This window comes from Dendrobates tinctorius, unplaced genomic scaffold (assembly GCF_039654945.1).
Source record: "Dendrobates tinctorius isolate UK_male_01 unplaced genomic scaffold, ASM3965494v1 ptg000115l, whole genome shotgun sequence".
Classification (NCBI taxonomy): Eukaryota; Metazoa; Chordata; class Amphibia; order Anura; family Dendrobatidae; genus Dendrobates; species Dendrobates tinctorius.
Genome location: NW_027361783.1, coordinates 432,437 through 446,823, shown reverse-complemented (window position 1 = coordinate 446,823; position 14,387 = coordinate 432,437). Strand labels below are relative to the sequence as shown.

The following is a 14,387-nucleotide window of genomic DNA, read 5'->3' as shown; positions in this document are numbered from 1 at the left end:
CATTCCTCTTGGTATTTGTTATAATCTATGTGATTATTGTTATGCTGTAATGTCTATTGTCTGTACAAATCCCCTCTGAAATGTAAAGTGCTGCGGAATACGTCGGCACTATAGAAATAATTTATTATTATTATTATTATACTCACCTCTCCTGGGTCCATCGCCACTGTCTGTCGCTTCTTGTGTCAGTGACTGTTCAACCAGCAGAGGGGTGGCGCGCACTAATCACATCACCGCACCCCCTGCTGCCTAAACGTCACTGACACAGGATGCAGCAGAGACAGCGGTGAGCAGCAATGGACCGGGGGACAGGTGAATATCGCTATATTCACCCATCCTGCCACGGTCTCTGCAGCCTCGCTCGCTTCTCCACTGTCACTCTTCCCTTCCTGTCTTCAGCGGTCACGTGGTACCGTGCATTACCACTCATGAATATGCGCATATTCATGAGTGGTAATGAGCGGCACCACGTGACCGCTGAAGACAGGAAAGGAGACAGTGGCGAAGCGAGCGAGGCTGCAGAGACCACGGCAGGACAGGCAAGTATGTTCTCTGACACCCCCACTCCCCCTCCCCCGCCGACCCCCAGGTATATGACCCGTGTATAAGCCGAGAGGGGGACTTTCAGCCCAAAAAAATGGGCTGAAAATCTCGGCTTATACACGAGTATATACGGTAATCTCTTAGTGATAAATCTTTCACAGTTAGTAAACTGGCTGGCTGAGCTGCTACTCACCACACTGAGTAGAGGAATCGTGGCAATTTCATGATTTAATGAAAATTAGTTCTAAAACTAATTAATAGTATTAGATAAATTAACATGGTAAAGGCACCTATCCCTCTTATTATTGTGGGTCTGACACTTAAAACCAACTCTGATTAGCTGACACTATGATCAAAAGTACATAATATAGGGAACTTGAACACCACAGTTCTACACAGTGGTTAGTGGTTATTCTCAAGTACTACAGCTCAGCTCCTGTTATCATCAGGAGGAGCAAAGAAGCAGAAAAATGGTAAATAACCAATGTACAGAACTGTGGTGTTCCAGCTTTGTGCAATATGTACTTTTGGTGGCCGCAGCACAAGGTTTCAACTAATCAGTGGGGGCTGTTACGTTTCCACCAATCTGATACTGATACTAATGAAGTATCTGGTGGATAGTTCATCAATATCTCAGTCTCGAAAACCCCTTTAAAAGGGAATCTGTCAGCAGGTTTTTGTTACCTCATTTGAAAGTAGCATGATATAGAAAAAGAGAAGCCGAATCCAACAATGTATCACTTGGTTTACTGGGTATGGTCATTCTGACAAAATCTGAGTTTTTAGATTTTGAATAAAGCAGAGCTGAGGAAGCTAACCCCACCCCAACAGGCTCTATGTGTAGAAAGTCCATAGATAATGAGGTGTTTAGTTGCCAGACTAGTTCAGCAATGTTACCGTATATACTCGTGTATAAGCCGACACGTGTATGAGCCGACCCCCCTAATTTTGCCACAAAAAACAGGGAAAACTTATTGCCTTGTGTATAAGCCGAGGGTGGAATCCATAGACTATGCTCCCATATGCTGCTCCATAGTTTATGCCCCCATGTGCTGCTCCATAGTTTATGCCCCCATATGCTGCTCCATAGTTTATGCCCCCATATGCTGCTCCATAGTTTATGCCCCCATATGCTGCTCCATAGAATATGCCCCCATATACTGCCCCATAGAATATGCCCCATATCCTGCTCCATAGAATATGCCCCCATATACTGCTCCATAGACTATGCCCCCATATACTGTCCATAGACTATGCCCCCATATGCTGCCCCATAGAATATGCCCCATATGCTGCTCCATAGACTATGCCCCCATATGCTGCTCCATAGAATATACCCCCATATGCTGCAAAAAAACGTCACTGACACAGGATGCAGCAGAGACAGCGGTGAGCAGCAATGGACCGGGGGACAGGTGAATATCGCTATACTCACCCATCCTGCCACGGTCTCTGCAGCCTCACTCGCTTCTCCACTGTCTCTCTTCCCTTCCTGTCTTCAGCGGTCACGTGGTACCGCTCATTACCACTCATGAATATGCGCATATTCATGAGTGGTAATGAGTGGCACCACGTGACCGCTGAAGACAGGAAAGGAGACAGTGGAGAAGCGAGCGAGGCTGCAGAGACCACGGCAGGACAGGTAAGTATGATCTCTGACACCCCCGCTCCCCCTCCCCCACCGACCCCCAGGTATATGACCCATGTATAAGCCGAGAGGGGGACTTTCAGCCCCAAAAAATGGGCTGAAAATCTCGGCTTATACACGAGTATATACGGTAATCTCTTAGTGATAAATCTTTCAGAGTTAGTAAACAACAGCACACACCTTGACAAGTGACACATCCCTGAAATCTGTGTCTCTACCTCTGTCCTGCTGGCTTCAGATTACATAGCAAAAACCTGTTGACCGATTCCCTTTTAGGAAAATAAACATGAATAAAATAGTGGATGTGTTATATAATAAAACATATGTGTTTCTCCCACCATCCAAAATTTTGAGAAATACAAATTCATTGGGTTCCATGATTTGCTCCTAAGCACTAATCTTGGATTTTATGAAAGGAGGAGAGATGCAAAACCAATTTTATTCTGATACCTACATTGACAGATTCTCCTATTGAAAGGGACCGATTTAAACTATTAATATGAGCAGTTTATAGGCTCCTGAGGAGAGTGACCGCTTCCTGGCTGCCTGGAAGATAACTCTGCCTCCAGAGATTTTTTTTTACATGAAGGGGGAGTTATCAGTGTGATGAGTAATGGCGGCTCTCTGCTCTACTGATCTCACTGCAGAGCTCACTTATATCTGACACAGCTGCAGCTTCCTCTCAGCTTCAGCTTCCATTTCACAGGCAGACAGAGTTGCAATATTGTTGCAATACAGCAGAGCTAGAGAGCTGCAAAAATGTGTTTGAAAGAAGACAAACTTCTGTGTTAGATACTTGTCTCATACTTGTTAACTCCCCTTTTTATACAAAATAAGCTCAGGAGACAAAGTTATCTTCCAGGCAACATCCCCTCCATAGCCTGGAAAAGGTCATTTACATATAAGAAAAATGTGGATTTAATAATAATAATAATAATAATAATAATAATCTTTATTTATATAGCGCCAACATATTCCGCAGCGCTTTACAGTTGAATAGTTTCAAACACAACAGTCATAAGTAACAACGTTAACAATACAATAATTAAAGCGAAATAAGACGACCCTGCTCGTGGAGCTTACAATCTACAATGAGGTGGGGGGGATACAAAGCACAGGTTTGTATTTACAATGATGTATTTACAATGACGGTCCAGCCATCTTCAGGGGGTGGGGGTTAGATGGAGATAGTGAATGGGCTACACACACACAAACATGACTTTGATTACTGAATGTGATAGGCCGCTCTGAACAAATGTGTTTTGAGCGAGCGCCTAAAACTATGCAAATTGTGGATGGTCCTAATATTTTGAGGTAGAGCATTCCAGAGGATTGGCGCAGCACGGGAGAAGTCTTGGAGTCGGGAGTGGGAGGTACGGATTAGGGCAGAGGTTAGTCGAAAGTAATTTGCAGAGCGCAGCGGTCGGTTAGGCCGATAGACAGAAATGAGGGAGGAGATGTAAGGGGGTGCCGCACTGTGGAGAGCTTTGTGGGTGAGAACAAGTACTTTGAATTGTACCCTGTAATGAATTGGCAGCCAGTGTAACGACTGGCGAAGAGCGGACGCGTCTGAGAAACGATTAGCCAGATGGACAACCCTGGCTGCTGCATTAAGGATAGACTGGAGAGGGGAGAGTCGAGTGAGAGGGAGGCCAATTAATAGAGCATTACAGTAGTCTAGGCGGGAGTGGATCAGGGCGACAGTGAGAGTTTTTGTTGTTTCCATGGTGAGAAAAGGGCGGATTCTAGAGATGTTCTTTAGGTGTAAGCGGCATGAGCGGGCAAGAGATTGTATATGGGAGGTGAAGGAGAGATCGGAGTCGAACATAACACCCAGACAGCGCACCTGCTGTCGGGGTGTTATTATGGTGCCACCCACAGAGAGGGAAATGTCAGATTTAGGGAGGTTAGTAGATGGTGGGAGCAGAAGAAGTTCAGTTTTGGAGAGGTTGAGTTTCAGATAGAGAGCAGACATGATGTTGGAGACTGCAGACAGACAGTCAGTGGCGTTCTGTAGTACAGCGGAGGTAAGGTCAGGGGATGATGTGTACAGTTGTGTGTCATCAGCATAAAGATGGTACTGAAAGCCAAATCTGCTGATGGTCTGTCCAATTGGGGCTGTATAGAGAGAGAAGAGAAGGGGGCCAAGGACTGAGCCCTGAGGTACCCCAACAGTGAGAGGAAGAGGAGATGAAGTGGAGCCAGAAAACAGAACACTGAAGGAGCGGTCGGAAAGATAGGAGGAGAACCAGGAAAGAGGAGTGTCCTTAATGCCTAGTGACTGGAGCCTAGAGAGTAGGAGAGGATGGTCAACAGTGTCGAAAGCTGCAGAAAGGTCGAGAAGAATGAGCAGAGAATGGTCACCATTACGTTTTGCTGTCAGAAGGTCATTGGTCACTTTGATGAGTGCAGTTTCTGTCGAATGTAGGGGGCGGAAACCGGACTGTGAAGGGTCTAGGAGGGAGTGAGTGGAGAGGTAACGGGTAAGGCGTGAGTATATCAGGCGCTCCAAGAGTTTAGAGATGAAGGGGAGATTGGAGACTGGTCTGTAGTTGTTTGTGCAGGATGGGTCAAGGGTGGGTTTCTTTAGTAATGGAGTAATGATAGAGTGTTTGAAGGAGGAGGGGAAAATGCCAGAGGAGAGGGAGAGATTAAAGATTGTAGTTAGGTGAGTTGTGACGACTGGGTAGAGAGACTGGAGGAGATGTGAGGGAATGGGGTCGGTTGTGCATGTAGTTGGACGAGAAGAGGAGAGGAGCCTGGAGACTTCTTCTTCTGTGATGGGAGCAAATGTGGAGAGTGAGCCAGGGGAAATGCAGGGAGGGATGGGAGTCACTGAACTTGGTGATTGGGAGCGGATTTCCTGACGGATATTGTCTATTTTCTCTATAAAGTGGGAGGCCAGGTCATCAGCGCAAATGTCTGTGATAGGGGCTTGTGCTTTTGGCCTGAGGAGGGAGTGAAAGGTGTCAAAAAGTTTCTTGGGGTTGTTGGATAGTGAGGAGATCAGGGTGGTGAAGTAGGTCTGTTTGGCGAGGTGAAGGGCAGAGTTATATGTCCTTAACATAAATTTGAAGTGTATGAAGTCTTCTGGTGTGTGTGTTTTCCTCCATAAGCGTTCAGCACACCTAGAGCATCGCTGGAGAAATCGGGTTTGCGATGTGAGCCAGGGCTGTTTCACTCTGTGTTTGGAGGTTCTGAGGGTGAGGGGAGCTACTTGGTCAAGGGTGCTTCTAAGAGTGTCATTGAAGTGATGTACAGCCAGATCAGGACAGGACAAAGAAGAGATTGGGGACAATGATGAGTGTAGGGAGTCTGAAAGTGTATGAGGGTTAATGGCTTGTAGATTTCTGACTGAATGGTAGGTAGGAGGGTGCTGGGGTGAGCGAGGATTTGTGAGTGTAAAGGAGAGAATGTTGTGGTCAGAGAGGGGAAGCGGTGAGTTATCTAGGTAGGAGATTGAGCAGAGCCGGGCGAAAACCAGGTCCAGGGTGTTACCGTCTTTGTGTGTTTCAGAGGTTGAGAGCTGAGAGAAGCCTAGAGAATTGGTTAGTGATAGAAGCTGGGATGCAGATGTGGAAGTGGGGCTGTTAATGGGGATGTTGAAGTCTCCCAGGATAAGGGTTGGTAGTTCTGAGGACATGAAGTGCGGCAGCCAGGCAGAGAAATGGTCCAGGAAGTGGGTGGGTGAGCCTGGGGGCCGGTATATGACCGCTACTCTGAGGGAGAGGGGACGAAAGAGCCTGATGGTGTGGACTTCAAAAGAAGGGAATGAGAGTGATGGAACTGAGGGGATGACCTGGAAAGTGCATTGTGGGGACAGGAGTATGCCGACTCCACCACCAGGTCTATTTGTCGGTCTCGGGGAATGGGAGAATTGTAAGCCACCATGGGAAATGGCAGCAGGAGAGACAGTGTCAGAATCCTGAATCCAGGTTTCCGTGAGGGCCAACAAATTCAGAGAGTTTTTCAGAAAGTAATTGTGTAGGAAAGGAAGCTTGTTGCATACAGACCGTGGATTCCAAAGGGCACAATTGAAAGAAGGAGATGAAGGAGTGCAAGTGATATTAGTAAGATTATTAAGGTTTCGATGTGAGGTAGGGTAGGGGTTGAGGTTGGGGGATGGTGGACCGGGGTTGGGGGAGATGTCCCCTGAAATCAGTAGGAGCATGAAGATAAAGAGCAAGTAGTTTTTGGAATTGTATGAAGATTTTATGTGCAGTGTGTTTGGGCAAGATGGGCTGAGGCTTTTTAAGAAGGTGAGAAGTGCATGGGAGCTGTACATGGGAGAAGCAAAGAGAGAGGAGCTGATGTATATGAGTCGTGATGGAGGGGGGATTGGTCGGTGAAAGTGGATTGCAAGAGAACATAGGAGGATAGGAATAAAGCACATGGTTAAAAGGGACAGCAGAGTGTGGGTTACCTGACTCCTGTCCTGACTAACTGCCATGTAATAACTGCTGTATCCCGACGCTTATCTTCGTGACGCTTTGCTTCTGTGATGCGTGCACCCCCACATGCGTGCACCCCTATGGATGGTTCTAAATTTATAGTCCAGACTGCAGGGTCTGAAGAGATGGATTGTGGGAACTGGTTGAGGATAATTTGGCAGCTGGGGTCAGCACACCAGGGTTTTTTTTTTTTTTTTTTTGGGATGATCAAAGACATTCAGCCTGGCAACATCTATTTTAACACCTCCACCAGATAAGATCTACACTGATCCCAGTCATGGAAATGCAACAGTGAGTTTTAAGTACAATGCACCAAATGATTTATAACAAAGAATTAGCAGACACATTAAACTATGTTTCTAGATGGTAAAGCAGCAGATGACACAGCAGACAGCAAGCAGAGGGAATTTTTACCATTAGAGTCTATTGCAGCAGATGAGACAGCAATCAGAGGTGGGAAGTTGTACCATTTGAATATGTTGCAGAAGACAGCAAGCAGAGGGAATTTTTACCATTAGAGTCTATTGCAGCAGATGAGACAGCAATCAGAGGTGGGAAGTTGTACCATTTGAATATGTTGCAGAAGACAGCAAGCAGAGGGAATTTTTACCATTAGGATTTCTCTGGAATAAGACATGAGATCGCAGATATCAAGGTATTCTGTTGTGAATTCCCTTGCTCGGATTTCTGAGCCAAAGCTCCCTCTGCTCCCTCTGGTGGTTACTGAGAGTAGTGGAGCTGGCCAGGTTGATGGAAGTTCTCCACCTGACGACCATAATTGGGAACCTGGGATTACTGGCTGGGAGCGTATAATTGAGCTGGATGCTCTTGAAGGTTGCTGGTGATTTTCCTAGTGCATTTGGAGTTCTTTTGTCCCCTGCCTGAACTGCATGGTTCAGTTAAGTGATTCTTTTGCTAATCCTTTGCATCTAATTTAGCTGTGCCTTTTTTTTGCTTTCTGCTTTGTTGCTAGGGTTCAGCGTACTCCCTGTTGGGGGCAGCACTGGGCCCTGATCTATATGTTACAGCTTGTGTCAGTTTGTTCAGTCCCCTGTTATGTTAGTATCTTTTGCTTTGCTTCCAGTTTATACCAGAGTGCTGATCTAGCGAGGGTGAGGTCGTGTGGCCTCAGATTTTTGTATATCATAAGTGTTGGATTTTTTTAGGGTTTTGTGCGTGATTGCAGACAGTGTCTTTAATGTCCTGTCCTGTCTAGACAGCTTGGGCCCTGCCGTTTGCTCAGTCTGTTTTCTGCCTGTGTTTGTGTCTCATCTTGTCTCACCGACAATGTATGTTTGGGGGCTGTCTATTCCTTTGGGGATCTGCTCCGGGGCAGTTTAGATTTCACCTTTCTGACTTCAGGCTTAGTTAGTTCTCAGGCTGTGAAGAAGCGTCTAGGGCATCGTAGGAACGCTCCACGGCTACTGCTAGTTGTGTTGATCCTAATCAGGGGTCTGCAATCCGCATAGTTACCATCCTCTCTGGTTTTCTGGTGGCTTAGCCTTACCCTGCCATCCTCCTCGGTGACCCATTCATAACAGTATGCTATGACCTATATGCACATATAGATCGCTTAGGAGGGTTGATCCTACTTGCAAATTCCCTTTAAAAGGCTGAAATAAAATGTTCACACAGTGTGTAATATGCAGTAATGTTTCTCTAGAATAAAATGGCACCTGCAAATTTAAGTCTTGTTAGCCTAAGAGCTCATGCACATGCTGTATTATAGCTACATATAACCTCCAAATTGTATTATGGCACCTATAGACTTTTATAGGTAACAGTAGACCTCCATATGCCTCTCATAGAATACAGTATAGGTAACAGTAGACCTCCATATGCCTCTCATAGAATACAGTATAGGTAACAGTAGACCTCCATATGCCTCTCATAGAATACAGTATAGGTAACAGTAGAACTCCATATGCCTCTCATAGAATACAGAGTTTTGTTCTGTGGGATTTCATGTTTTGCAAAAAACTTGACTTTTTTCACATGAGTTGCTTTTAAGAGAGAAGTTCATGAAGCCTTATTGTCCCATTCTGCTTTATTCCTAAGCATATTCACTGTGCTGCAGTGTGAGAAAAACAAGTGGCAAAAGCGCCAAGACACAAGTACCTTATAGGTTGACCTGTCTCATGCAAACAAACCTTAAATGGAGTCTATCAGTAGTTTTGACCCTGGAAAACTGTTGACAGTAATAGATAGGGGGCCTGGAAAGGTGTTTAAACATACTTTTGTATGGGATGTTATTAGCAAAAGTGACTTATCATTCTGGTGTGTGCTTCTACTGCAAGTGTTTAATTGGTGATGCCAAGCCCTGCATTAAGTGCTCCACCACCTCTACTCTGCAATGGTTCCTGGATGGATGGATGGATGGATGGATGGATGGATGGTCCATGCTCTGTGGGCTCAGCTGGGTTGCCAACTTGACTATTTAGGTTTTCTGGATGGCTTTTCAAAAAATCACTGACAGGCAATATTTTTTACGGACACAATGGAAAACGATAATAAATCATTATCATTATAAGTAATATGTCCTCATCCCATAATTCTAATATGTAGACATCAACTCCATTCACTGTAAACTATAAAATGATGATAATTTCTGTCAAAATAATCTGTATATATTTCTTAAGCTTCAGAAAAATCACGGATGCCTTAATTTTTTTACGAACAGGGCAAAAACTTGCTATATTCTTACGGACTGTCCTGGAATTTCTGGACAGTTGGCAGCCGAGGAGCTCAATGTCTGTGTATTGCAAACATCTAGACCAGGGTTCCCCAACCTGTGGCTCACGGTCCCATGAATTGTGGCTCACGGATGTCTGCCAGCTTGGTGCATTAGGTCCAGGTCTAGCAAACTGGTATGAGGAGCCCATCTCAAAATGGTGAATTTTGTGAGTAGCCGTGCACAGAAGAGCAGATCTGGATGTACATATACCGGTCTTAGGCCTCTTTCACACTTCCGTTTTTTGTCGCCAGTCAAAATCCGCCAATTTTAGAAAAAAAGGATCCGCCAAAAAAGGGGCGGATCCTTTTTTTCCCCCATAGACTTACATTAGTGGCGGATCTTGACTGACGGTCGTCCGTCCCACCCGTTTTTTGACGGATCCGCCAAGATTTTAGCGGCTCCCGGGCGGATGAGATGAACAATGCAACGCTTTTTTTCCTTGACAGTCTGCTATTTGTAAGTGCGCATGACCGCGGGAAGCATTTTAACCATGAAATGCCGTTCCGGGAGCGGCGAAAAATCTCTCTCTCCAGACCGCGGTCGCTTTAAATTTGCTGCACTTTTCATCTTCGGCGGATCCGACTAAATTTGCGTCCGCTGACATCCGTATGTCACAACGGAGGCGGATCCGTTAATTTTTGTTTTTTGCGGATGTCAGCTGTCCGCCAACAACGGAGTTGTGAAACAGGCCTTAGAGGTTTAGAGATAATTTAAGTATGGTACGCTGTAGGATGATACTACCTGTCAAAGGAGGTGCCTGAAGCTGGGTGTGACAGTGTATTGGGAGTCCTTGATGGGAGAATACTGAATGGGGGTGTTGTGGGGACCACTGGATCTTGTTATACTGCTTCGGGGGGATTTCTGTGGAAAAGCTTTGGTTATCATTATACCCGTAAGGGGGCTCTGGTTGCCACTACTGTGAGGGGGGAGGGAGCTGGATGTGGCTCACGACCCTCTCTAAGAGCTGAAAGTGGCTCTCTAGGTCAGAAAGGTTGGAGACCACTGATCTAGACTGTCATGGTTCTTCTCTCTTCTTGCTTAATTTTGGAGATATAGACATTTATTTCTGCTGAGTTTTTGGTTTGTGAATGATGCAGTGAAGGAAGCAGGAGTTGGTTGGCACATACAAATAGTTTGATTGTATGGTTCATTGACCAGATTGTTACTACTTGGTAGAACATGTGAGAATTCCAGTTATATCTGTAGACAGAACATTGTGAACAGTGTTAAGTCAAGTTTAGACGGCCATATTTTTGGACAACACACGGGAAGCACTCAGACCAATGTTATTTAATGGGGCAATGCAAATGAGTGATTTTTGTCACGGACCAAATTTGTGCATGAAAAGAATGGCAGCATTCACTAGTCTCTTCCTTGTGTCAGATGAGTCTCGCCCATTCAAATCTGTGGGTGTGCAAAAAAATCAGATTCCATACGGAGCCACCGGATAGCATCCGATTTTTACAGATACATTGCAATTCTTTAACATATAATAATCAATTTATTAAGCTTGAACATTTTCAGTAACTGCTGACGTATAAAAATGGATTGCATATGGATGACAAATGAGAAAAAAATAGTCTGAGTTTTCTAGATGAAACTAATAATTTTTGGATGCTCTTGTGTGAACTTAGCAGAAGGCAGATATGGACGAAGCTCATAGCTCTCAATTTTATTGCTGCAAAACTATGCATTCACTCATCGTAAGTTCGGAAATATATCAAAGATAAACTGCCATATTCTGCCAAAAATCAAGCTCATGCAATGCTAACTTAATGAATGGTTGGCTTTCAGAAATGTATTGTTAGGCCTGACAACGTCACAGTATCTGTATGTGTTCAGGGCTTAGGTGCACATGCTGCTATTTTTCAATTGCCCATTCAAATACATATCTACATCTATAGAAATGCATGGGTGCAGATGTAGTATACCATACAGCGATTATTAGGCGATATGGAGACATAGAGGAGGTCTGTACACAGCCAACATAAATATTGTTAGTATTCTCCATTGACGATTGTACAGAGAGTCTGTACCTGTGGCACCTGAAGAAACCTGTGTGGCAGCAAACAAAAGCTGTTCTGGTCTGTACTCCCTCCCAATTGTCCCAATTTTAGAAATGGACAATAAAGAGGTTGAGACTTCATCAAATAGGCCAACCACATTTCTTGATGGTTTGTTGGCTTTCTTTTAAGGATAAGAGGAGGTACCTAAAATGATGCAATACAATCCTAAGTCATGTAACCGCTGGGTGAAGATATAGAAAACACGATTCTATCAAGCAATGCTCTGCTGTGGTTTTTTGCTTATCATTAACATTGCTTTTATTGCATTTAACATATAATTTTCTGTGCATGTCTGATGCAGGTGTTCAAGATGGCAGAGGTGCACGGATTAATGGACAGGTTGGAGAGAGCTGTGATTCGACTTGAAACAGCCTTATCAACGTCTGGCTTTTCAAAGTCAACAGGGAATGATGTTGTCAATGGGATAAATGGAGGTAAGATGTCTATAACGTATTAAACAGGAGTTTCTCTGAGAGTCTTATGTCGGAGACTTAACAAGATCTGATTCATGTAATGCGAGTGTACACCCATAAATGTAACTACAGTTGGCTGAGCCAGTCAACATCGATGGGTTCGGCCGATGGCCTACTGTGTTGGGGGTACAGACTGACTGATGGCCAGAAGAGATGTTGATCGTGCGTGTCCATTTTTGGACTGCAGATCGCATTGTTCTTCGGTAGATAAGACCTCCAGCCAACGTGCCAGTTGTCATCTTTCACATAGAGAACACAACAGCATTCGGCCAAGTGAGCGCTCGTGGGTATGGGAGTGTCGGCTGGGATGGCTGCTGGCCGAATGATCGGCCAACTACCATCTAATGTGTATGGCCAGCCTTAGGAGGTTTGGAGACTGTGACAAACATGCAATGTAATGTTTCACTCCAGCTTGGGACGCATATTAAAGAGTTGGATCTATCGTGGCCATTATATTGGTTATATTTCCACACCGAACAACTATTGAATGTATTAATTTGTTGCCAATAGACTCCTGTGTTAATGGAAAAAAGCAAACTAAAGACTGTCAGCATTGTTGCGTCATTGGCCTGAACTGTTGTCCCAGGCTGCCATCATAGGCGGCTTTGCTTCTGCAGCATCACAGAAGTTCAGGGACAATAAAGCTGGTTGAGTCCAAGGATCCCAGCTTCAGAGCAGCACTTACAAGCTCTAATGTGTAAAGTATAGCAAGCACATGGTGCTTGCCTTGGAAGCTGGCCACCTCTGATAGAATGCAAAGGTTGCCGGTAACCTAGACAGGGATCCATACTGCAATAGAATTAGAAATCCCTTCAGTCATGAAAACAGACAGTATTTTTAATAGGCTGTAAACAGCAAAGTAGATGTTTTACAAGCACTTTGCAATTTGTCTTATTAAACAAGTTGAGACAACCCCTTCCAACCCCAAAGAACACCTGATATCACACCAACAGCCGCAAAAATATATAGATTTTAAAAGGCTACTTTTTAAAAAAGTAAAACATTACAAACATGATATGTAAATTTGGAATGTAATAATTGCAGTGATGCACTTAACAAAATACCGTTTTTACTACACGGTAAATGCTCTTTTCCATTCCATCCCACGTGGATTTTTTTCCAATTTTTCAGTACATAGATACATATTCAATATATCTATACATCTATGGTAAATTAAACGCCATGTAAAAATACCACTTATTGCACGTAAAGCAAGCCCTTATTTGGTTATGTCTAATGAAAATGAAAACATTATGGCTTATGGAGTACAGGGATGGAAAACTATAATGAAAACATGAAAAATGGCCTGGCCATGGAAGGGTTAAACTTTTTTTTAGAAAACACCATAATATTTTAAGATAAAATAAACAATACGCACCCCACTAGTCCACTGTTTGTTTCTGTTGGGTCCTACAGCCCCCCATTTATGCCCATTCCTCAACCTCTAAGGCTGGGTTTACACTACATAACTTGCAGCATTGAATAACCGCTCAATTGACTACGTTTGCCTATCAGCGGTTGTTTATTAGCCGGTTTAGACAGGCCGACTTCGCTTATGCTACACACAGATCCATCGGTAATAGATGATTCTGTCTGCATAGATTTGTATTGTTCTCGGCAGCACATCTCTTATTTACACAGGACAATGTGCTGCCAAGAACGATGATTTTTTTAAGCAAGCTTAAAAATTATTTCCCCCAACGAATGAGTGTTATGCTCGTCGTGTGACTGCCACACTGTTTAATCTGTAGAAATCTAAGAACACTCATTCCCGATAATTGTGCAGTGTAAATTAACCCTTAGCCTGGTCATATACATTAGATCACTGTTGGAGGAACCCTCATTAGGCCAACACATACAGTATCTCTTATGGCTTCCTCCAACATATGTTTTAAATAGGAAAAGGGGACTAAGTTACTTCAAGATTTGCCTAACAATGTTTTTCCCATTCTGACCAAAAGGATCGAGCTGTGGATCAAATGACTTGATACTTATGTCCCCCCACATCTGTTCCTGGGGAAAACTCACATGGTCCCCATATACATTAGATTCCCTGATGATTTGGCTGATGAGCATCTAATGTGTATTGGCAGCTTAATTTTTCTTAGTAGGAAATATAAGACTCAAAGTCCTGATAGATATTAGAGGAATGTTGACAGAACCTCGATATCTGCTGGTTTGGCCAGCAGTCTAATGATCATGTCGGGGAAGATGAGGATCTGGCATGTCCGATTGGAAACTGCCGATCCTTTTGTCCACTAAGAGGCGAACCACTGCAAGAGATATCTGGCAGCGGCTCTTTCATTGAGAACACAGGAGCACTCAGCAGAGCACCGCTTCTGGTTATGGGAGAGTTGGGCAAGATGCTGCTGATCGACAGGCAGCTGCTTAAAATCTATGGGACACTATAGTCACTGTGCGACATATCCACAGTAATAACTGCACCATACTCCAGTGGTTGCCTACATGGTT

General features: G+C 44.2%; 1 protein-coding gene across 1 annotated transcript in view; it reads left to right on the top strand.

Annotated features, from left to right (window-relative positions):
• The window catches only part of CAP2 (cyclase associated actin cytoskeleton regulatory protein 2), a 203,835-nt gene that overhangs the window by 53,919 nt on the left and 135,529 nt on the right, over positions 1–14,387 (top strand). The window contains exon 2 of the mRNA XM_073589936.1: positions 11,744–11,876. Within this exon, the coding sequence (XP_073446037.1) occupies positions 11,753–11,876 (124 nt within the window). The 5' untranslated portion in view covers positions 11,744–11,752. The remainder of the gene's footprint in view (positions 1–11,743; positions 11,877–14,387) is intronic.